Source organism: Talpa europaea (genome assembly GCF_964194135.1).
Source record: "Talpa europaea genome assembly, chromosome: 15".
NCBI classification, from domain to species: domain Eukaryota; kingdom Metazoa; phylum Chordata; class Mammalia; order Eulipotyphla; family Talpidae; genus Talpa; species Talpa europaea.
Genome location: NC_140083.1, coordinates 53938537 through 53965235, shown reverse-complemented (window position 1 = coordinate 53965235; position 26699 = coordinate 53938537). Strand labels below are relative to the sequence as shown.

The window sequence follows — 26699 nt, the reverse complement described above, 5'->3', positions numbered from 1 at the left end:
GTTTGGGGGTTTTTTGTTGTTTTTTGTTTGTTTGTTTGTTTGTTTGTTTTTGTTTTGTGGGACCCTCGCCAGCGGCAGCGGAACAAACCAGCGCTGCAGAGGCTTCGGGCAGCCTTACAGCCCAGCAGCCCAGCGGCTCAACCGAGGTGCCACCAGGGGAGGCCCCAAGTAATATACATTGTTGCAAGTCTTTAATATTTCCTTAATATTAACACAATAATAAAGTGGTTCATAGCTGGTCCCTGACATCATCTTCTGTAATACTTCTCTCTTAAATAACAAGAGAAACTTCACATGCAATTTTAGTATATAATTTGGTAATTTAGTGATAGGTGCCAGAAAAGACAATATTCCTTTCAGAATGCCACCTCAAGGTACAGTTAAAACTGAAGATGAATAATAATGCAAATACTAAGTAGTAATCTCTTTGTAGGGTAGTTATTAAAGTACTGTTTTTAAATTAGGAGAGGTTTATAACCAAATTAAATTATTTCAATGTTTCTATTCAATGCCAAAAATTATGTTACTGGGCCTCCCTGGTGGCACAGGGGGTTGAGTGCAGCGCTCTGAAGCTGTCCGCAGCCTATGCGGCACTGGTTTGATTCCCGGCTGGCCAGGGAAATACCCACATGGCGAGGCAGACCTCTCCTGTCTCGTCCACAGCTCCCCTCAGCAGTGTTTTCAGTCTGTCTGCCTGTGCCGCTCCCCACTCTGTCTCTGGTGTATCCTCTCACCCTCCCATGCCTCTGGCCTGTACCCATTCTTGTATAAATAAATAAATCTTTTTTAAAAAAAAATGTTACCAAAATCTTTTTGAAATTCAGTAACAACTTTTAGGAAGTGACGGAAGGCTGACTTGTCTGTCCCAAATTCCCCCCAAATAAACATATCTTGAAACAAAGTGTTTAAGTGTTATACTTGTGTATGTTGTGATGACAAAATTACATAAGATTTTATTTCACTCATTTAATCCTCACAACCACCTGTGGTTAAAGATAATTAAGACAGTATATAGGTTAGTATAGCATATACAGCTAGCACCTAACCAATCACCAACCCATCACAGGGAATGCTAGCTATGAACACCTAATACAACCATACTCGAATAGATGCTATGGATCAGTCAGAAAGGCTACAGATAAGAAACAAGCTCTCTAAGAGTAAGTAACTTGCCAGTTTTCCAACTCCAAAATTAATGTAATGTTTTTGTGACATCAGAATGACTTCTTAATTCTTAACTAGCTCATATTCATTTATTATGATTTTCTTACTCTTTAATTTGGTTCAATCAGGAGTGGTACTCCTCACTCATACATTTATATTCTCTGTACACAGGCATTTTCAGCACTGTGTTAAATAATAGATCTTCCAAGAAGTAAATGGGTGTTTTGAGAAGAAAGTTTCTCCCATCAATAAACTAGGAAAAAGAGACATTAAACATATTTTTTTTCCTTTGTTTACTAGGATTTGCTAGAGCCTGAAATATGTGCACTGGGAGGAGAAGGAAAAAAGTAAGCTGCGTTTTTCAGGCAAGAAATCAACTACATGGAAAAAGCAAATATTATAAAAATATAAAATCTCAATTCAAAGTTTTAATCTACTTTTAGTTAATACTCCACTAAGGACAACTAAATTTATGGGTTATATTTGTATAGTAAAAAAATCTGGCTTTTTTAAAATAGCAATTTGTTTTAATGCATTACATTATTCATTTATGTCCTAAAAAGTCAAGCATTACCTTCAACATAGATTTGAGTGATTTTTAAAAGTAAATACTGTCAAAATGTATTTTTAGGGCCTCCCCTGGTGGCGCAGTGGTTGAGCGCTGGGCTGCGAAGCTGCCCACAGCCTCTGCAGCACCGGTTCAATCCCCAGCCACCGGCAAGGGTCCCACATGGCGCGCAGACCTCTCCTGCCGCCCGCTGCTCCCCTCAGCAGTGTACTTCATAAGTCTGCCTGTTCTGTTGCCTGCTCTGGCTCTGGTGAATTCTCTCACCCTCCCGCACTTCTGACTGTACCCAGTGCTTGTATAAATGAATAAATAAAATCTTTAAAAATTTTTTTAATTGTATTTGTAACATTGCCCATAAATTCTGCTCGTTAAGGAGCACAGTTTTTAAAAACTTGGATTGGCAGATTCACAACTTCAGAAGAGAGTGAGATGCTAAGAAGCCCATTTCAAAGAGGACTTGAGAAACAGACGTACTTTAGTTAATAGGTTGAAGAATTTATGATTCTTATGTATTATCTTCAATACAAAATAAAAAGGAAAAAAATCTAGCTAAAAGAAATAAAGACAGAAATTGGACAATCAGAATTAACAACCATGATTTAAAAACCACACATGCCTCATGCCTTAGTTTTTCCAAAAGGATTATAGGTTGGATTACATGTATCAACTTTATTAAAAATTCTTCTAAGTTAGTAAAGACCCTTTTCATTGCCCATAACCATCAAAATAACCACTCAAGTTTACCCAAAATAAGCTACAAAATAAAGTTCTTGCATCTCTGCTAATTTCTACTTGTGAGAGAAAGTGGGGCTTTCTACTTATGAGAGAAAGTGGGGTTTTTCTTTCCAATGCAAGCATATCACTTTTGTGAAGAATCCACGGTATTTTATTGAAGGTACTCCTTGTCATTTTCATCACTTTGTCTATTTGTCTCCAAGTCACCACCTCTTTCTTTCTCTTTCCCCTCTTTCTCTCCTGCTGTCTCTCTCACAGCTTCTTTTTCATCCGACTCTATAAGGACACATACACACAGACATGAAGGGCTACAAGACCCAAGATCTGAGACAGTGTACTTTTCATAATTAATGGAAAATATTTCACTTTACTAAAATGATGATCACATCAGAAAGTTACTGTTCCTGTTTCACCTCAGAGACTATATACTACCTACAAATCACTGTCCATTATAGTTTAAAAACACGTTACCTCATCCAAAAACAAAACAAAACAAAACCATGGTATTAAAAGTCATCCTTAACAAATACACAAAATAGTAATTGTTTTATTTCACTTGGTCTTCAAAAACTTGGTAGTTTGCTATAAGTGACATACTTTAAAGCCCTTGAGCAATAACCAAACCACATCTTTCAGTGTGTTTAAATAATATGTTCAACAAAATACAGTGATTCTTAACAAACTCACAAGGCTGCTCACCGTGAAATTCATTTGACTCCAAAAGGATGTTAAATTTTCCAGAACCCAAATGATTTCGTGTCCATCGTTTTGGAATGCACTCCCAAGTAAAAGGAGCATCAAGAGGCAGCCAGAGAGCACGGAACCAGGGCACTTAACAGTCATGGAGCTCCCAGTGAAAATCGGTTGGGCGAGAGAAGACACACACTGGGTTACAGCACAGACTCCCAGGGAAGGAGGCAACACAATCTGAAGAGAAGCCATATTGGCCTCTAAAAATAGGGAGTAAAAGCCAAGAAGTCTGAGTAGGGCCAGATATCAGGAAAAACACAGGACCAGCACTGAGTTCAGGCAGCCAAGAAAACTGAGTCTCAGAGATCCGGTATATATTACTAGAAGTCCCTTTTGAAGGAGAATTGTGGATTTTCCTTTCTGCCCTTAATGGAGCTCAGTACTTATGTGCGGCCAAGGAAATTTATGGGATTCGACAAGTCACAATTTAATTGAAATAGAACTCTTTAGGGTCTCCCTGGTGGCGCAGGGTGTTAAGCACAGCACTATGAAGCAACCCACAGCCATTACAGCATAAGTTCAATCCCCGGCCGGCCAGGGAGCAACTAACATGGCACAGCAGACCTCTCCTGTCTCACCTGCTGCTCCTCTCAGCAGTGTACTTTGGTCAGTCTGCCTGCTCTGCTCCCCGCTCAGTCTCTGGTGAATCCTCTCACTCCCCGCGTCTCTGGCCTGTACCCCAGCTCTTGTATGCATAAATAAATAAATTTAAAAAAAATAGAACTCTTTAATATTATAGCCCAACAAATTGACATCAGAAAGATGTATAAAACCTTTCCTTTATTGGATGTCTGAATTTCTAAACCCCTGAAACATAATTTTTTGCATGCCTTCATGTCTAAGCCAAAGTGTATGAAAGTACAAATTCATTTATTATAAAACAATATAAATACTTTGACTTTTCAACATTCATTCCACATACAAATAATCATTTAAAATTGGAAATTAAAGTTGGCTGTTCCTGGGTAGTATATTCAGCATTTTTTTTGTCTGATTTAATTAAAAAAAATAATAATAGGGCCTCCCCGGTGGCGCAGCGGTTGAGCGCTGGGTTGCGAAGCTGCCCTCGCAGCCTCTGCAGTGCCGGTTCGATCCCCAGCTGCTCCCTGGCCACTGGAGGAGGGTCCCACATAGCGTGCAAACCTCTCCTGCCGCCCGCTGCTCCCCTCAGCAGTGTACTTCGGTCCTTCTGCCTGCTCTGCTCCCCACTCTGGCTCTGGTGAATTCTCTCACCCTCCTGCGCTTCTGACTGTACCCAGTGCTTGTATAAATAAATAAATAAATCTTTAAAAAATAATAATAATAATAATAAATTGAGTTTCCAACAATGATCTTTAAGCATCCTAGCTCTCATAACTAATAAAAGTAGCATGTGTGAGCTAGTAAGTAAAATATTGTCAATCAGATAGGTGTCTTAGTTTCTACTTCCCATTACTGTTGAAATTGCCTATTCAAAATCAATTAGATATTTTGGCTTAACCAAGTAAATATGATTATTAAACTATTATCCAAATGGAAATACTAAATTCACTGGGTTTTCAAATAATATTTTTTTTAAAGATTTATTTTATTTATACAAGTGCTGGGGTACAGGCCAGATGCGTGGGAGGGTGAGAGGATTCACCAGAGACAGAGTAGGGAACAGAACAGGCAGACTGATGAAACACACTGCTGAGGGGAGCAGCGGGTGACACAGGAGAGGTCTGACATGCCAGGTGGGATTCTCACGGGCCGGCTGGGATCGAACCCGCGCTGCAGAGGCTGTGAATAGCTTCACAGTGCGGCACTCAACTGCCTGCGCCACCAGGGAGGCCCCAAATAATATTTTTTCAAAACTATGCCTTCTAAAAACCAGAAACACTTAACACTATATATATATATATTGTTATTTCAAACAGATGTAGAAATTCAAAGTAGGGCAGTCAGCAGAATTCGACATTATCCCACAGCACAGCTCCTTAGGTAACAATAACAATAAATGCATGTTATTCTCTTATTAAAAATGTTAAAACCAACAAAAATAAAATCTTATAAAACTATGATGTGGAAACAAGAAGAGTTAAATATTATACTATGATTAAAGTGAAAAAGAAAAAAAAACTATCTAGAAACTATTAAAAAGTTAATCTCCCTTATCTTCTACCTTTAGTTTTTTCCCTTAAAAAATGTAGAAGTTCTGTAGTGTGAACTGAGTAATATTGGATAACCAAATAAATTAAGTAGTCTTAAAAATAAGAGTCAAGATCATATATCATGGGGCTCACCTTTATCTGATCATTTTGTCAATGAATATCCAATACAGAAAAAAGTGAAAATAAGACTATTATGAAAGAAAGAAAAAAGACAACATTTCTAAAGCTACAGAATCCACTGGTCATATGTAAGGTCAGAAAGGAGAATATAATTAAATAGGGCATGTCAGCATAAGTATAACCTATGTTTCTCTAAGACATTTTAATTTTTATAAGCATACATGTTTTCACCTAAGGGGATCTAATACCTTTGAAAACAAATTTTAGTACTATTTTTTTTAGCCCAAACATAATGACAGCTTGTATTGAATCAACAGAAATGTTATATTTAGAAATTCTGCAGTTTTAAAAAACTCATTGAAGTTTATCAGACTTCCTCAATGAGTAGGATAACAACAGTTTTATCAAAGTATTTCTATAGTCTCTCCATGCAGTATAACTTAACAAACAACAGGCAGTGCGAAACCAAAAACCTAAATCCTCCACAGTTTCTCCACTCATCCTCATTCTGACCACACAAGGTCTCTTTTCAACTCAAACCTTGCATTCTGGGGTTCCCTTTCTCACCCTCACAAACCTTAGTGGAATGAAGGGCATTAAAAGTAGGTAAACAGCCAATAAATGTAACTATGTTACTGAGTCATGTGGAGAGAAGGGCAACATGTAGGAAAATGGCTAAATTGTTCACATTGGTAAAGCCCACTTTGTCCCATAAACCTTCCAAGAACACTGGCAGAATGCTTCATTTTTAATTCATTCAAACCAATTTAAAATTTATCGGATTGGAGCAATTTGACTAGGTTATTTTTTTGCTCTCACAAAACATTTTTTCTAAAACATCAAGGAAAATATAAATATGTTCAGTTTGACATTCTAACTCATGGTTTGAAGATCATACTCATATAAACCTATAAAAGACAGCTCTGTAACCATTTACAGTGGAAGGAGAGAAAAATTGAAGAAAATTTGCCACATAGGCTCAAGGTACAGTAACATCTAACAAATAAATGAATGTATTTCAAATCCTTCAGATAATTGTGCTGATGTTATCAGGACTTTGTACAAGCCAAAATCTGACAGCAGAGCCAACATTTATTGGGTATGTAATGTATCAAAGAACAGTTCTGATTGTCCATAAATCATTTCTTTAAATCTTCAGAACAGCTCTATGAAGCAGTAACTACTGTTATTTTCATTCACAAATGAAGAAATTAAGGCAGATGTATTATTTAGGGAGCCCATCCCACATTTGGTTTGACTAGTCTTATACAGTAGGCAGCCTTAAACTAGAACTCACATGCATTACCCTCATGACTGCCACAGTCTGGAAATTTCTACCATTTTTCATCTTCACTTATTATCTCCTCTTCAACAGGTTCTTTCTAACACAAAGACTAAGATGTGTCCCTTTGGGTTCTTCCATAATACCTGTACTTCTCTACTGACATTTATCTTTATTTATTACAATTGCTTGCTTAAATTCCACCTCCCTGCAAAGACTGTAATGAGGACAAGAGTCATATATATATGTTGTTTATTATTAAATTTCCTGAAGTTAGTAGTGATTAGTATATTCAAAGTATTTAATAAAAATCCCATGAAGCAATGCACACATATATTATTGTTGCTTTAAAAAAATCTGTTTTCTAAAGAGCCATCAGAAATTTCTATTGATAACTGCCAATATTGACAATTTACCACCATCAATAATAGCTAGTATGTATTCAGTGCTTTTAAGATCCTAGAGGATCTTACTTATATTCAATTACGTAATAGCCACAGTCAGTTTTTTGTTTTGTTTTGTTTTTTACAGAGGAAAATGTAATTCAGAGAAGATAAGTAACATACAAGCTCCATGTCACAAGCAAATAAAATACACAGCCAGGATTTAAACACAGGCATCTAGAGTCTGGTCTACACACTACCTCCAAAAGGGGCAATTTTCAAATTCTAAATTGTATTTGAATAACTGCTTTATAGTGTGGTGGTTAGAGAATTGAGAAATGTTGGTATCAAAAGAGATCTCCATTTCAAAATCTTAATATATTTTGATAAATAGTACAGTGGTGAAGTTAAGACAGAAAAGAACACCCTGTACTTGACTCTAAATGATCCCCCAAATTACAGAATATTTTAGATACTTTAAGACGATTTTGGATTTTCATCTAAAATATATAAATTAAAAAAAAAATTCTGATTATCAAAATAAGAGAATGGAGCAAAAGATTGAGAGTAAATGTTACATTTGTTTTATCTGAGGTAGCTGATTTCTAGCTTTTTTTCATAAAGAGCAAACATCATAGTTCTAAGTGTGAAATCTAATATAATCAGAACTAATTTTACAGTGCTACACTATTACATAAACATGTAATCAATAACCTTAGATTATTACCTGCAAAATTTTTGGTATTTATGATCATCTTCAGAATAGACTTTATGGAGAGTTGTAATTGTTTCTTGAATTAAGGGAGCTCTATTTTCTCAATTAGTACCACTAATAAAAAATTGCTTCTGCAAGACAAACCATCGTGACACAAAATAGTTTTCTGACCATAGATTAGATCTCTTAAAATCTAAACCAAGAGGGCCTCCCTGGTGGCGCAGCGGTTGAGCGCTGGGTTGCGAAGCTGCCCGCAGCCTCTGCGGCGCCGGTTCGATCCCCGGCTGCTCCCCGGCCACCGGAGGAGGGTCCCACATGGCGTGCAGACCTCTCCTGCTGCCCGCTGCTCCCCTCAGCAGTGTACTTCGGTCCTTCTGCCTGCTCTGCTCCCCGCCCTGGCTCTGGTGAATTCTCTCACCCTCCCGCGCTTCGGACTGTACCCAGTGCTTGTATAAATAAATAAAAAAACAAATAAATCATAAAAAAAAATACATAATAAAAAAAAAATCTAAACCAAGAGTGAAAAAGTCTTGTTATAAAATAACAAATATCGTGAATGAAAAAAAAATCAATTTGGTAGGTAGGTATCCACTTTTGATAGTTTAAATTATAATGTATATATTTTAAAAGGACAATGGTATAATTCCTGCCTCAAAAGCCTATATGTAATCTGAATCTAATTGTAAGGAAACAATCAGACAAATCCAGATTATGACACAATATATGAGACAAATGGAATGGTGTCTCCAAAAATGTTATGTCAGTGACAACACAAAAATATGGAAGGGTACTATTTATAACTGGAGACCTAGAGCAATATGACAAGAGATGATAACAACTGATGTTGGACTTAATTCTGTATTTTAAGGAAAAATAATTCTGAAAAGGGCATAATTGGGACATCAGAAAATGCGGATATGGGTTAGATCAGATATTACTGTATTCTTCTTTTACATGCACTAATATTAATATGGTTATGTGAGAGAATGGCTTAGATATTATAAGTGTTGGTATGCAACTTACTTGCAAAGGAATAAGAAAATAGAGTGTAAACAAAAGTAAAGGGACCAAATGTTAATATTCAGTGAAACTAGATGAAAACAGTATGGATCCTCACTGTTGCACTCATTCAGCTTCTCGGTAGATTTGGAACTGTTTTGAATAAAGAAAGGGAATATTAGGATGAGCTCTATATCTGAAGTAACAATACACCATTTTAGGTGAACAGGATGTTTTCAGTTGTTCTAATGAATGTAAAGTCAAATGTTCTGGACTTAAGAGTTGGATTTGCCCTCTTAATCATTAAGTACTTAAATGTTTGGTTCGTACCTAAACCAAAACCGTCAGTTTGGGCAATACCTTAGTTTACAACTGGAAAATAGCTATACTTTTTAATATATTCTCATATTAATAAAGTGACAAATCGTATGTTTTTCCTGCCAACAAGTCATTCCCAAAGTAATACTCACTAAATATTTTTAAATAAATAAGTCAAAGTGGGAATATCTCTGTATTTAACATTGCTTTAAGTGTACAAGTGCTAATTCATGGAAACATTTAAAAGTATCTGTTAATTTAACCCATTTAGTTAACTTGTGATGACTTTCAAAGTTAAACCAGAGAACCTATTGCTCAAAATTTGCAGAGTAGATAATTTATAGTAGACAAACAGTACACTTAAATGAGACTAACCCTTGCTATACTATACCCAATTATAGGGTCTGTTCAGGCACTCAAGCAGCTCCAAAAGTGTTTCGTGAGGAAAATTCTTGCTTTGTCTCTATGTACTCCTCAACCTAGAGTCAATTTTAAGGACAGAGGTGGGAGTGCCCTCAATCTAGGCAAGAACACAACTTAGTCAAGAACTGATTGTTCCTCATCTCTTAGCAACAGCCTGGATGTAACAACTGTTATTTAAAGGAGATAGTTTAAGGGACATGTTAGCCTTTTCTTAGATCTCTGCCAGTATCCTTTCACCAGGAAATCTACATACCTGGCAAACATTAGTTTAGCTACTTATAGAAATGCCTTCCTTCACTAAGTTAGTTATCATTCAATATTCTTTCTCTTATCTGGTGTCTACTAAAAATGGCAATGTAGAGAACGCCTTATGAATCCTCTGCAATACGTGTACAGAAGACAATTTTAGAATGAAAAAAATTACTTCCTCAGATCAGAATCACCCAAAACAATTGTGATTACTGATAAAATGGCAAAGCTTCATCAGAAATTTATAACCATTAACCTCACTATGACAGTTAACATAGTTATTCTAAAGTTTTAGAGATAATTCTCTTCCCTAATTTTATCAACCTATTTACACAAACACATATGGCGTGCATAACACATGCAAAATGCAGTATCTGTATATATCATGTTTTATATAACACAAATATCCGTGTCGTGTATGCTATGCAAATTATAAGTGATTCTAAGGCTTGAATATATTATTTTGAATATTTTATTTTGAATATATATTTTGAATATATTATTTTGAATATTAGGAAGTACTAAAAGTTCTAATGAATCCTGTAAAAACCATCATCTTCAACATTATTTACTAAGTATTTGATTTTACATATCAGCATACAGTCTAATGCTATTTGCCATATGCATATATTCTTGAAATTCTTTCTACATGATTAAAATTTGTTCAAGGAAATAATACACATTTTTTTAGCACACTCAGTCACAAAGGCTTTCTTATTTAATAATGTGTCCTAAAATACGGGAATCATTATAATCCCCATTTCACACATGAAGATATAAAGAAACTTGGAGAATTTACATAATGTGCAAACATGACAAAGATACTTAGTGACTTAGTGGTGGAGTTGAAAAATAAATGTAAGCAGTCTGACTAGAAAGCCTACCTATAACTACTTTCCCTCAATAAGGTATGAAGAAATCAGAGAAAGCACTAAAGATTCAGACATATCTACATATGGAAACAATTAAAAGATCAAGACTTAAAACAGATTCATGGAACAATTCAAATCTACATTAACAACAACTAATTTAATAGTAAAATTTAAAAATCCAGTGAAGTAAAATCGCATGTTTGATCTCTATTCCCAAATGCCTTATTGCTTCCAGTCACATATGTTTTATCACACCTGATTGAGTTTTCTATTCAAATTTACCAATACCCCTGACTGTTATTCAATAAATCAGGATGCCATGGCTACTAGTAACTACAAAGTAATCAGATAAAAGGATAATATATTACTGAACCCCGGTTCTTGCATAAAAATAAAATAAAATAAATAAATCTTTAAAAATAAAAATAAATAAGAATAATATGTTAATTATATCACTGCATCTTAATTCATCAAAGTTTTCCATGTAAGATATGAACACTGATATATATGAAAATTACTATGTAAAGAAGCTTCCTGATCACTAAGACAGCAAAAACTAATTAGGTAAACTTTTGAGCAAAGACACTGCCAGTTCATAAAGCTATTATTTTAACAGTCAGATCACTGTAAAGGTCTTAAGTGATACTTGGAAATTTTTATACTGTATTTCTCAAAGTAAGTAATTTCCATCTATACAGCAACCAGTGTAAATCAATGCCTCTCAAAAGCAGTTCCAATTAGTCCTTACAAAAAAAAAAAAAAAACCTTTATTATATAAATGCCCACTAGGTTTGGGTACCCACCACCTAGCACATCATATTTTGCCATGAATAAATGAGTTCAGTCAGAGAAATTAGAAGCTTACATTACAATCAGTGGATGTCATTTATTTAGATTATTTGCATTTTAAGTATTTTTTCAGTAACTAAAATAATACCTGGAGTAGGTATTATTCAACAAATAAAATACATTATTTGCATGAATCAAGGAATTTCTGCCACTAATAAATGCGTAAATAAATAAAAGTACTTCATTATCTAGATCAATACTAAGATTTGATGATTAGGAGTGAGGTGTGGAAGTTGAACTGTTCAGGTATGAATCCCAGCATTCTCACTTACTATCTGTAAGAAATAAGACAATTCTGTTTCATTTTCTTCATTTATAAAAAGGGAACAGTAAATAAGATTGTTGTGGGGCTAAGTCTAGCACATAATAAGTACAAACCAAATGTCAGTGCTGTCTGCATATCTATCACTGTAAGTACATCACTGCACTATCTCTATAAGTATTATCTTTATAAGTGTTTATCTCTTTATGTATAGAGAAAGAGTTTGGATAACATGTTGTGGGTCAATTTTACAAACTATGTGTAGTATCGGGTGGGATGCAAAAGGTGAAGGTATTCCTATCTAACCATAAATTTCTTTAAAAACTCAGGGGAGAAATTACTGATACACACAGAAATATTTCAAAAAATAAATAAAATTGTAACTTTCCATGATTTAATCTCTAAAGAAATCTATATATACAGCCCTTAAGCAAACATCTTACTTTTCACTGCAACTCCAGGGAAGTTTTGAGAAACTGACAGTATTTATTGGGTAAATGATAGAAACATCTGTACAAGTCAGTGCTACTAGTAGGACTTTTTAGAAAGTAATAAAATGTCACCTTCTTGTAGATGAAAGGCAAGAAGGAAGCTAGTTAATAAAAACATTCTTTCTGACTCATTTCTACCCTACTGAGCTGTGAACTACTGGAATCTAGATACAGATAGAACTTTTAATTTTCCTCTCACCACCAAAAGGGATAAAATAGTGCCATCCAATAGAAATATAATGTGAGCCACTAATAAGAAGCACAAGTGCAGTTTGAAATTTCCTATTAGCCACATTCAAAAACTAAAAGCAAAAGATTAAAATAGCTTTAATAGTAATTTATTTTAATCAATATATCCAAATATTAAATTTCAACACAGAATATTTAGTTAATTTCAACACATAGTCAATATTGTAAAATCTTAGTCATACATTTATATCTTTTTCTTCAAAGTTGGTCTATAAAATCCAGTGTGTACACAGCAAATTTCAATTTAGTCCGGGGTTCAACAAGGGCATGTGGCTACCGTATTGGAAAACAAAGAGAAGGAGGATTTATGAGGGCATTTCTTTACACTTTGCGCTAAATCACAAACTTCTTCCACAAGAGCTAAAATAATTCTTAATATATCTTTTGTAATTCTACAACCTAGACAAATCAATAACTTAACACATTCCAATTCGTCAATAATCCTAATATTTAGGGCCTCCCTGGTGGTGCAGGATTTAAAGTCTCAGCATTATCAAGCTAGGGCCAGCCACTGCGGTGTGAGTTCGATTCTAGCCAAGGAGCTAACCCATGTGGCACGGCAGACCTCTCTTGCCTTGACGGCTGCCCCCCTCACCAGTGCATTTCAATAGATCTGCCTGTTCTGCTCCCCACTCTGTCTCTAGTGAATCATCTCACCACCTGGAACTATGGCCTATAACTTAATTCTTGTGTGCATGAATAAATAAAAATACATCTTTAAAAAAAATCCTAATATTTAAAAAGATTTTTTTTAAATATACATTTCAGCTAAGGAAATTACTAAAGGTGAAATTATCACTTGGTCAAAATTTACTTATTACTTACGTTGTGCTAAGAAACAGTCTATAATAACTCTTACCAACTAGTATATAAATTTAAAAGATTCTAGTGCATCATATCTGCCAATTTCTTTTGCTGATGATTTCTTCCACAACTTTAAAGCTCAATGAAATCAGTCAGATACTTCAATTTTGTCTAAAATTTACTATCTATATAGCATGATTTCTCCTTACCAAACTAGTGATGAAACAGTATTGGTGTGATTTAATACTATAAATTCAGAACAAATGGGAAAGCATTAAATTCAGAAGTGCTTCTGGACCATTAACTTCCATGCTGATTTGACATGTACCACAGTATTCAGGCAACAGACTCAGAAATATAGCCTATTCCTAAAGCAAACAGTATTTTATCTCATAACCATCTGGGATGCTTACGCTAAGGGCCACTGGTATATTTGTTGTCTGGTATATTTTAATATCTTGAGGTGTAACACTGAGACCTATTTTATTAGGGAAACCCATTTTGCTAGGAAAAGACGACTGACATAGAAGAGCTTAAATGGAACAAAATTTTGGCTGAGGCCCTTGTTTTCATTATTTAGCTGAAGAAAATCATTGGTTATATATGCTTTCAAAACCCTATGGTTTTTCTAAGGTACCAATAAAAGTGATACCATTCATAACGTGGACAGTGGTCTCTTTCATATATTGCCTATAGTTGCAAACTTAAGTGCCAAGCAGATGGTTGAAATCTGTTTTGTATAAAATTTGTGCTTTTTTCCCCCAACTGTGTTCTTTGTATTCATATTCAGCCTAGGTTTTTGCCATCAAAACACTGGCACTATGTCGATCATTAGCAGCATTTTAGACAACTGGCAACTAAGGTATTCACTGTTCTCCACAAAATGTTCAGCTAATATTTCCCAGATGTATAATTAAGGCAAAAGATCATCTTCTTAAATTGGTATCAGCACTTTGGATGGCTTCTGGCTTTCAACAGATTATATTAGTGGAAAACAATTTTATATCAAAAATGAGGGTTCTGTTTCTTGGGTGATTTTGTTTGCTTGTTAAACAGCTGCCTATAAAAAGAAATCCTGAATTTCCCCAAGCTTCACCTACACAAAATAGGTAGCTAATGCAAACCTCTCATGCTACTGTGAAAATCTATAATCTACTATATTTGTATAGACAAGTTTCTTCAAGCTATTGTTTCCAATTTTCAAGATACCTGCACAAATAACACTATAAAGAGAAAATCACTACTTTTTGTTGTCCAAAAATTTGCTATATAAAATGATTCATTTTTATGATTATAAACACATTTTAATATGTGCAGGTTAAAGCATAAGAACACAGTCCATCAGCAAATTCAATATTTAATTGTTATATACTGCTACCAGCAAAAATAATTTTTAATTTTTCAGATTTCTTAGATAAAATTTGGGAAGAGATGTTCTTAGGATATTTAATTATTAGTAGTAAGTTAAGTCAGAAAAAACTATGGCTATATATTACTACTATTTGGCATTAAGTTATCTGGGACCAATAAGCATAAGCACATTTAAAACAATTTTTATAAAGGCATTAACTACAAATTGAAATAAATAAGTCAATGAACATCTTATAGGCATTCTTTTATATGCTAAAATAATTTTCAATATTAGGCTAGTTTGTTATGAAACAAAACAATTTCTACTGAAGTGATAATCATTTTACAATTTTGAAAAATTAAACTTAGTTTTCTAAGTTTGAATTTAGTGGCTTGCATTCAGGTACATCCAAATATTTTTGTAAATTTTCATAAGGTTAAGAGTCTCGTTAGCATTAAGAATAAATAATTTTACACTCATATTTAAGCCCATTTTATAGAAGCATGTGAAACCCAAAGACTTTAGGTGACTTACACATCAGTAAGTTTTAATTCCTCATTTAGAAACTGTAGGGACATATGCCAACTTTGTTAATCACTAAATGCTAGATTATGAAATATATTAGCAGTAAGTTGCCCAACTGGATGATTTCCAGATTTTCTTTCTTGTTTAACAGTAGGATATTTGCACATTTCCTTTGGTCCTAGTTCTAAATGCAGTTCTGGTTCAATAAGGTTCTTTTCTGTTTTTCTTTACAACCTTTGTATATCAGGAAAATAAGAGAATAACACCCATTCTGTATTCCTAAATTAAAAGTGGCAGGAATGGAATAAAAGTTTTTCATCATAATTATTAAGCAAAGGCTTGATTTTCACATATAGCCAATATCTACAGTATACCAAATATATTACCAAATATATTAAAACATAACTACTTTATACAAGAGCTTCATGATGCCAGTCATATTTTAAATTAGAGATAGCAAGGAAAGCTCTTGAATATGCTGCAAAGATCATATTGCTGACGGTATAACTACTATTTTCCAAACATGGGAATTTTTTAAAAAGCATGCAATCTGCCAAATGTAAAATATTAACAACATGGTAAACGTGTCCTCTTAGATGATATATAGCTTTTTTACTGCATCTTTCATTGGCCGTTCCCCTTTGCTTTACAAGGTTTAATATCTCTTTTTGTGAAATTTTCTACCGCCAACTAGTGCATATTAGGTTGACCTCCTGATGCTAATACTAATAGCTGTTTAATTTATTTTGAGAACCACTTAAAATCTTTGTTTGGACTACCTGTTTGTAATCTTAGTCATTCTTTCCAGCCCAATGCTTTATTTATTTGCATAGATATACACTGTCCACAGATTCCGTGTTATCCTAAACGCCACTGTCCAATCATTTCTTTTTTATCTGCTCCTTATGGACTTTTAGCTCTTAGACCAAAAAATCCATTTTCATGCTGTTCATATTCCCCAGAGAACTTGTTCAATAATCCACATATAATTTATTTTTCACAATACTTGTTACAGTTGAAGATGGAGATCTCATGTACCTAAGTTTCAAACACTTAGCTTGAAAATAGTTCATAGCAAATTTGAGCACTGAATCCTAAATAAGAATTATACACAGTAGTAAAATTGAAAACTCCTGAAATATACTATGGTTACTTTTTCTGCACACCATCAGTCCATTGACAGGTAGATCGAGAAGTGATTCCACATGATAAGGCTGGTTATATGAGATACTCTGTCTCCAAATAGTTGCATAAAATGCAAGAATTCTGACCACTGGAGTAAGGAGTTAGGGAGCGCTCAAATGCACTCCAATATGATGAAATTTTAGAGTTAGGAAATTATCCAGTCCATCTACACATTTTATAAAATTTACTATATGGGAGATTTAGAACTTAAGATCCTTACACACAGCTAACAACACTTTGTATCATGTTATACTAACCCCCACCAGCCCCCCGCCCCCAAAAATAAAATCAGCGAAGATAGTGTACATTTTACCAAAAAGGAGGATAATGTTCTATACTTTAAGAGAAATACTCAAAATCCACAAAAAAATCTCTTCATTTGATAAGCATGCATTAGGTCCCTAACATTCAAATTTCTCATCTCTACCTGAAACCTTAAATAACTCCAAATGTTACTCAAGCAGACTTTGATTTACCCAATTTCTTAAACTCAAGTTTTCCATGAAACATGTGCCACAACACCACCTTCAGATTTTAAAATCTAAAACACTATTTTATGCTCCTATACCTCATGCCTTAAGACTCTGTGTTGCAAATGAGAAAGTGAGAAAGAACCTAGCTTATATTTCTATGAACTATTTCTTCCTTTTAGATATTTCTCTCCCAAACTACAGCTTTATGAGGATTTTGTAGGACTTATTACACAACAATATATTAAAAATTCAATCACCCTCAAAGTGAAAAAGTTTCTCATTCTAAACTTCTTAATGTGTAACTATTGCATTTGCCAAATAATTTTCCACATAACTGTTAGTGACTCCCAATTATGTTATAATTTACTTATAAAACTCTACATACTCTGTTTCTTCACTCTGATTCTTTAACTGCTATCATATTTTTTGGATATGTTTTTCTTTCTCTAGAAGAATGCTTTTAAAGCATTAAATATTCCTAAACTGTTTACAGGTCAAATTAGATCCATTTTGTTGTTCCAGTAATGCTAAAATTTTCAGAAACAATTTCACTACCATATTTACATCCCACAGTCCTCAGGGCTTCCAAAAAATACCTTTTCTTCTATTTCTCAAATTTTAGATATGTATAGGGCTAGAGTGAAATAGAGCACCTTTCCTCAGAAATAACATTGTTATCTTTGTTTTTGTATTCCTAGGTGTTCTTTGAATAACTCTGAATATTACATAAGATTTCCTCATATCCTGATGATGTGATGAGAGAGATGACAATCTAAATCTGCTATTGCATATATTCAGTTAACAACAATTTAAATGACTGAATCAGAAATTTGAATAGTTGATCATCAGTTCATTTCATTTTCTGCAAAAGAACAGGGACAGTATACATTATCATGATGTCTTCAACATGGATCTCAAGCAATGCAAACAAAAAAAAAAAAGAAATATTATCAATGCTAATTTTAAGTGATACCTTCCTGTACTTTTTTCAAACATATTATGAAACTCCACAGCAAATAAAAAGGGGGAGGGGTAAAACAAAGGGACATCAGGAAAGGAGTAAAAAAGTCTTTGGACTTTGTCAATTATTGCCCAACCAGCTCTGGTCCAGGGTACATGACCAAAGAATTATAGGCAAACAAATAATACCTTTAACTCCAGAATTAGAATAAAAATGTTTTAGAACATTGATTAGCCACCTATATTAACTGTGAATAAAAAACTAATAGCATAAATAAAGCATGACTTTTTTTCAGGTTGTGTTCTCTTATGTGAAGGTGTATTTCTCATTGTCAATGCTTGAGTTCTTTTATTAGGATGTTCCTTTTTTAATGAAATATGAAATTGTTTAAAATGACAAGTCAACAGATGATATGAAAAAGTCCCAGAATCAGTTCTCTAACAACCTATTCTCTTGGTATCTTCTTCCTAATTAATATAAAAACAGAAGACAAAAATCAAGATCTGGACTAATGTAAGTAATTTACTACATTTTAAAATAAATTTTGATTAAAAATATTTCAAGTAAACACTATTGGGGCCTGTGCTTCCTTTTAGTACCAAATGAAGAAATTATCAAGAAGGCAAGCAAATTAACCCTTTCCTTTCTTTTCTCAGTAATGATATTGAACCCCTAATGGATAGGACACATCCTTTATAAAATTGCTGCTCAGATGCCCCACTCTTAAATTGACAACAGCAAAATCTTACAAGGTGTGAAGCTATGGGTGTTTTGTTTTGTTTTGTTTTGGGGGGGCTATACAATGAATTCTTTATGTTACAACTAATCTCAATTCATCTGATTCTTGTGTTTCAATGCAAAGAAATCCTTGAGATGGATAAGGGAGACACATGTGCATAGAACAAAATGAAACCCTAAGCAGCCACACAATGAGAAATATTAAAATGAAGCTACTAATACATTTTAAAGAAAGATCATGTCTTCTGTTTTTTAACATTTTCTTTTCTAAAAAACACATTCAAAGATGTGAAGAACAGAAATAGAAACGCTGTTACATATGAAAGTTTCAAAGGCTTTGCTGCCAGCAGCTTTTCTTTATAGTGTTCTTCTTACCTACAGTATGTGTTGGCACTGGCAGGTAGCCCTAATTCGTTAGTAGCCAAATTATTTTTGTCCCTGAAGTACGAGAAATCTACATTGCACATGAATGAGACATGGTTTACTAGTTTACACACATCTTCATAACTCCAAGAAACCAAACCTCATTCACAAATTCTTTCATTTCAGCAAAGGGAAGGGTTACCAAATACTAGAGATACCAACTTTGAATTCTTGGTTTCTATTCTCCATCAGAAAATGCAGAGGAAAAAAAATGTATTTTTAACTTCAATAAAGAACTTTGGTCCTTAATGCAAGAAAAATAAACAGCTTTCTATTCGCCACACTCCACATTTCATTGAAGTCAAAATATTAGAGTACAAGGCATTAAGAAAAATGTCATTTAGTAATAAACCTAAATGTCTCCAGATAGCAATTCATCACGACGGCATAGTCGTCTTAGATAATGTGATTCCCCTTAACTAGCATACTGCATGATCACGAGCTGCAATCATATACTGCTGTACCACCTTCTCTAAGTTTTACAGAATAAGAAGAAATAAGCAACACAGAAATAAACATATAACACAGTGATGATTCAGTCACAGAAACAAAAAATCTCTGAATTCTAAGGCAAGACAAAAGTAAATGGATTAATACCAGAGGCAAGTGAAATGTTACTTAGATTAAAGGAAGGTTTGAAATACAATAAGCCGAATTCCACACTGAATCGTTTTAAGGTTCATCACTGATTTCAAATGTCTATGAACATCTACAAGCTTTTGTTTTCAATTTTCCTTCTGTCATGTTTTATGAGTAAAAAGTTCTTAAGCTACCTTGTAATAGATTAATTACTTTCAAGCAGGGTGACAAAAAGGGCATAATGACCGGAAAATGATACAAAAGAGACAGAAAAAGCAAGTTAACAAGTTTATCAACAAACCTGGGTAATTCTCATGAAGTACAGATTAAGGTTCAGTGGTTCCAAACTGGCAGCATTCAAGTTGGGTTCATATTTGGGTTTTTTGTTTTGTTTGTTTTTTTAAACCACCTGTCCTAAAACGACATTGTTTATGCTAATTATCTTTGTTTATGCCACAATTCTGTTTGTTTACTACATTCTTTTAAAATACCATATCCCTATAAACAGTTCTCACCAGAATTCTTCTAAATCTTGTTTCGGTCTGGTCCTTCTCGGCAGCCCACCGAGCAGAATGCAGCTCTACAAGGAAGGCACAAGAGCTGGGAACAACTTTAAGTCCCGGACTTCTCAGGCTGGCAAAGGCAGGGAGCACTGCTGAGGTTTTACTCACAGGCTCCAAGGGAAAGGGATATTGAATGTGGAGAAATGCAACACCCCCCTATTGGACAAGCAGAACCATACGCCACAGTATCTCCAAGAGGAGATGCATGAACTCTCAACTAGTAAGTAAAGAGAGGAATAGATGATGCTAAAGGGAAGGAAAAACAGCTTCCAAGCTGCAGAAGAAAACAGAAGTAGAAATAAAGGTCTTCTCCTGATTTATTATCGGTTGCTGATAATAGATACATTTGCCTAAAGTATATACAAATAAATACTTCACTTCAGCAAAACAGTATCAGCCTTGATTTTTTTTCCCCATTCTCCAGCAATGTCACTTGTCCATTTACATTGCTAAACAATCAAACTTTACATTCAGTACAAATGGTACTATCCGTAGATAAAAAGTAAAGGAGGACAAAAAAATGGCAAGGAAGGAAGACAGCCATGTTTAAGTCTACCTCTTGTTTACCAAAGTTCCTATGCAAAGGAAAATATATTTCATGTTTTGGTTACATGTGTGAACATCTTTTTATCAGACTGCCTTCATCTGAGTCAGAGACCTGACACACTGGAACTATATGTGACTTAATATTAGAGGAAAATCTAGCTTGGCTTATTTTCCATGCAGTTAATTAACCTCATTGATATTATAAATGAGTAAGAAATTAAGAAAGAAATAAAAAAATCCATCAATTATAGTTATCTAACTAATTTTAAAAAAGGGAGTTGACACCCTATATAATGCACATCTACTTTACACAACGTACCCATTAGGTGTCTGGAGAACTGATAGTGGAAAGAACAGATAATAAAAATCAGACTTTATCCATTGATGTCATTTGGCTTTTTAAATGTGTTATCAATGTAATCCATTTTAAATAGCTTCCAACTCTATGCAGGAGTAATGTGCTAAAGTATTACAACAGGACTTATTATTTGTGCCTCTCATGTATGAAGCATATATAGATTTTACCAAAAAGCTCCCTCTAAACAGGTAAATGTTTTATTCTATGGTTATTATTTCTGAGAAGCAGGACATGAAAACAACGCACCAACATAAGAAGTAATCACAACATTCACATTTCTATGTCTATCAACCTGCTAAACACTGAGCAGTACACAATGCTGACATTTAACACTCGATTGTTCTAGGTAATCAGTCAGGGCTCCAGCTAAGTCTGTAGGACAGTACTACAGTGAGAGTTTGAATGAAGTGTGGTTTGTGCACTGCTTCCAGCAAGCTGCATTCCAAACTAATATCTAAGCTCAGTTAGCTTGCAAATTATTGAGATGGCAATTAAAATCTATCACCAGTTGTGGGCACCTTTCCTTTAAGAAGTAGTAGTAAATGAAAAATAAATAAAAGAGACAAAGGTAGATATCAGAACATTCTAAAAATAATATTAACTTACATTTTTATAGTTGTGATTAGGTAAAAGAATATGAACAGACAACTTTCCTTTGAATCATACCTAGAGGGTTACCTGTACCTTGAATGGACTTATCACTCAAGAGCACAATGGTTTAAAAGTTTCTAATTAAGCTGCAAATATCTGTCTGGGTAATAAATATTTTACTACTATGGCCAAACTTTAGGTAATTAATATGTCGCTAATGTGAGAGATATTCTTGTAGCCTGCTAATACTAATTTTTCATAATTTTACATATAAGGATTTCATAATATTTGAGGTATACTCTTTCTTTAGAAAAATACTTAAAAGTTTTGCAACACAAATGTTTTTTCTGTATTAGTATGACCACAAATAATTTTGATGGAAATATAAGGTGAATAATAAGTTAAATTTTTACTGCAGAAGGTTTAATTCTTACAGGGTTCCCTTCAACATGTAGAAAACATTTGATTGTCTGCACCCGTTTTGAGAGAAGCAATCAAGTAGGTGATACTGTAAGCTTGATGTGCTTCATCCCACTACCTTCAACACTAACTCTGTTTTTTTCTTTCCAGACATTATCAGACTGTCTTAAGCAATCATCTAACACTTGCTTTTTAATTAAGTCTCTAACATAAAGCAATCAGAAAGTGTAACAAGTAGTTTAGTCATAAAACTATTACATCACAAATAGGATAAATTATATAAAGGAGAAAAATACTGCGCCATGCTATTGACAGTATCAAAAATGCTTTTTTTCCCGTTCAAACAAATACTAAAATTGAAGATAAATATTTTAATGCTTTTAATTCTAGGAATATGAAGAAATGGTATTCTCAAAGGAAAAAAAAAACCTTACATCACAATTTTTTATGTATTTCCAGGTAAATATATATAAACTCACTGTCTTCTTTTAGAAAATTTTGAGAGTGCATGTGTTCATTCTAATGATGCTATTACTAACATTGAGACCATGCTACTTACTAGTTGTGCTACCTCTGAATAGTAAGATGTAAAAGACTTTGCTTATAAATATTCCTGAGAACATACTTTGCCTATTCATCGCCCACCTAAAAAGTTGTGTTTTCCATTCATCATAATCAGTTATGACAAGGTTGCATGAAAATAAAATATTCCAACTTCTTTACATTTCAGAATCACTGTTTAATTTGCTCTATACCCTGAACATTTTAGCAGACAATGAAATTGTTACTACTTCTCAATTATTTATCAAGTGCTTATTAGTCTGACAGTATTGACCATTCTTGTATCTAGGATGGGAAAAGCATACATACTGAAATCTAAATCCAAATTTTGATCCTGAGATTGAAGTTTGAATATTACTTAAGGTTCCAAATAATCTACAGGTTGGACTGGGTTATAGGGAATGGGTAAGACCCTACCAGAGAAATTAGGAAAAAAATCACATAAAACTTTCACAATACATGAATCCCAAACAACTTAATTATATTCTCTAGAGCAAAGTTCCCAATTTCATAAAGAAATTTAGAAACCTTCTTTTCAGATATCTGACAAAGTCTGAATAAATAACTCATCTACAGCAGGTGAACAAACAGAAGAAAAAAATAACATGAGATAGAACTGACCCACATATCCGATGAAAGTTGCAAATAGTTGAAAATGGGAGGAAAAAGCTTACTACATGTGAAAGTGTAGTTACAGCATATATACATACATATATATATATATACCTCCTTTGCAGAATACAAATATTCAATATTGAGTCTATGTGATATACTCTATGTGGGTGATTGTAGATACACTCACCCGTACAAATTCAATGTAAACAAATAGTAATGATTTGCTGAGATTTTTGTATGTATTACCAATTACAACCACAGGGGAATTTATTAAGAAATTTTATACTGCATGGTATTTTTCAAAATTATTTTAGCTATTAATATTTCCAAATATGCTGTCTACTAACAACTCTTTTGATTATCACTTGTTTATTTAACTAGCCAGTTAGAAAAGCATGCCTCTAGGTGATCAAAAAAAAAAAAACCCGAAATGCTCACCAGGAGGAAAAAAACATGTTAGGAGATTTGAACATCAGAATAGGAAAGGGAAAAGTTTAGTTTAAAAAGAGATAATTGAAAATATACAAATAAAGGCCACAGCAAGGAAGCTTGCCTATATAGAGAAATAGGCTACAGCCTGTTAATATGTAACTACCTTTTTATAAGAACAGTCTGTTAACAGCCTTACAAATCAGACTCAGGGTTTTATTTCCAAGAAGTATAGAGTTGAAGAATATTGTCATTTAAGTGCTACTCTGCACATGCTGGAAAACTTATTGCATTGAATCAACAAACTGCTACTTTAGGCAATATTATGTTCCAATGTAAATAATATCAGAATCTACATGTGAAATGGCTATATTTGCAAACAAAAGCTAACTATTTAAAGAGTTAATACATAGAACTTTGAAGAAATTAATTTAAAACTGTTGACAAAGCTCAACCATTCAATGAATATCTAGTGAGGATGTATCTTAAATCAGAGAGAGGGAGAGCTGCAGAGAGAAAAAGGGAACATGAGAGAAAGAGGACAGTATTAAAGTACCTATGTTGGCTATTTTACTTTCTTCCCTGACCTGTATTGGCTTCCCTATTCAATGGCCACATCCAAGCATTATTTTATACTTAATAACCTCTTCTCCTCCACTGCTTCACTTCTAGAATGTTTTAATCTTTGTCCTTTCTTTTTTCGTCTTTTCATATCAAATTCAGTCGTTTGAGCGATGAACAGCTTGACTTAGCATATTTTTAACCAGCTGGTCTAGCACCTAGCTTGCATTGCATAGTCAGATACAACAAATGTTTATACAGAAGGTAGCTTTCATGAAAATGAAAAAAAAAGCCTGAGTATCATGCATCCTGGCTTTTTATAGCTTTTTTTTTTAATTCACCATACAGAATACAAAGTTTGAATTCTTTTTAATGGCAAACATAATTCTATTTATAGTTCCAGAAATGAACTTATGCTGGGATAAGAACTCAAATTTTAAAATTGCAATGTGTACTTATAGGAACACCAAGAGGGCTAGAATCTTTCAAAGCCCTGCTTTTACTTCCAACAACATCAAATGGAAAGATAATGCACATATTTCTTTAAATAGGCACTGCTTAATTACAAATACAATTACTCCTGTCATAAGAAAAGGGAAAATAATAGTAAGCCACATTTCAGTTTAAAACAGCTAGCGCAAAAAGTGGCCACTAAAACTTAGGAATGGATAGTCCCCTTCCCCTCTTTCTGACATATTAAGAGTAATCTAATAGATCACTGTGATATTATATTTTCTTTAAAATAAAAATCTGCTGTCTTATATCAACAAAAGGTCATGTGTTTTGCTGAGCAGCCTCCAAAGTTTTACAGGAGGATCAAATAGGAACTTAAAGTCTCCGTTGTAACCACCACTAACATTTTGTCACCCCCAGAAAATCTCAAGACAGAGATATTGAAAAAAGGTAACTCTCTGCACAAAAGCATTTAAAAAGATGTAGAAAGGGAGAGAAAAATCAATGAAGGGAGAAAGTAAGAGTGTGAATGAGAAAGAGGGAAGCAGTGAGTGGGGGAGAGAGATGCTTAATGCTCATTGAATTTCCTGTGTAGGACACAACCTAAAAACATTAGCAGAAATCTCGGAGACTTTGCAAATCAGTTCAATTTGGTCCGGACAACCACAACAAAAATCAGCTAACAAGACTGCAGAAGCACTGGCTACAAGCTTCTCCAGCAAACACGTTTTGGGGGAGCATCTTCCAATTGATTCAGAGACTACTGTAAAATGGGAGAGTTGGACTTCAATATATTAGAGGGGGAAAAACTACTCACCTTTCAAACTCCTGAGGTAAATCAGGGTCAGTAAGCATGCTGGAAAAGCACAATTTCCCTTTGTCACAGCGGCCACCTAGGATCGTCTCCAACTGAACCTGTCAAGTGAGTCCAAACCTTCTAAACCAATTGATTTTCTCTCTCCTCTCCTCTCCTCTCCTCTCTTCTCCTCTCCTCTCCTTTCCTCTCCTCTCCTCTCCTCTCCCCTTCTCTCTCTCTCCCTCTCTCTCTCTCTCTCTCTCTCTCTTTCTCTCTCTCTCTCTCTCTCTCACCCCCCTCCCCCTCTCCCCTTCTCCCCCCCCTCCCTCTCCTAGGACTCCTTGACCAGTCTCTTAAAGGGGTAGCGCACTTCCAGCAGCAGGTCTGGCGCTCCCCCCTTGCGGAGCCAGCCGCACGCTCCTCGGGCTGCAAGGCACTAGACAACCTCCGGCTGCCTGTCCTTTCCTTTTAATTCTGTCTTCTAGACATCACCGAATGTGAGAAGTCAACTCATTTAACACGTCTCCCATACTCTCTCTCCTAGATAATAAAAGTCATACACACAACACACACACACACACACACACACACACGCGCGCGCGCACTTACATCAACATGACTTTATTCAATGCATTTCCTGCTGTTTAAAAGAGCGATCTGTATACTAACAGTAGCCCGATTAAACTGCATTTGTCATCTAATTAAGGGAAAAAATTAAATGTTAGTAATAGCATTTTTACACAAAGAATTGATATTGCTTCTCACCCCTTCTCCGCTCTCCCGGTGCGCACACGGAAACACACACACACACACACACACTCACACACAACAATCAGGCATTGTTCTGAGGGAAGAAAAGCAACTTTGACAGATTGAAATATAGCAGAGGCCCCTTCAAGGAAACCTGTAAACAACTTGTCACTCACTCTGTCGGTCTTACTGTTAGCTTGTGCTTTCCACAAAGTGGTGCGAACATCCTGGCAACCCAACCAAAGTTTCCTCAGCTCCAAACTCCATAAAACACGACGTGCGATGTGGAGGGGAATAGGTACCCACATGCCAGAATAGCACACACGGAGCGAACAAAAACCCAAACCAACCCCAAAACTGAAAATAAGACTGCACTAGCACACTGTCCTGTTTGGGATTACTGGGGAGGTCAGGGGTAGGAAGCGCTCCCTGCCTGTGGGGCTCTTTAATTTCCTC

General features: G+C 34.7%; 1 protein-coding gene across 5 annotated transcripts in view; it reads right to left on the bottom strand.

Annotated features, from left to right (window-relative positions):
* The window catches only part of SOX5 (SRY-box transcription factor 5), a gene marked incomplete at both ends in the record, with an annotated part of 392519 nt that extends 366952 nt beyond the window's left edge, over positions 1-25567 (bottom strand). For 4 of the 5 annotated variants that reach the window (XM_084256240.1, XM_084256238.1, XM_084256239.1 and 1 more), the window contains one exon: positions 25515-25552. In XM_084256240.1, the coding sequence (XP_084112366.1) occupies positions 25515-25552 (38 nt within the window). Of the gene's footprint in view, positions 1-25514 lie in introns of all 5 variants that reach the window. The other variant, XM_084256237.1, reaches the window with a different exon arrangement.
* Positions 25568-26699: the final 1132 nt, after the last annotated feature.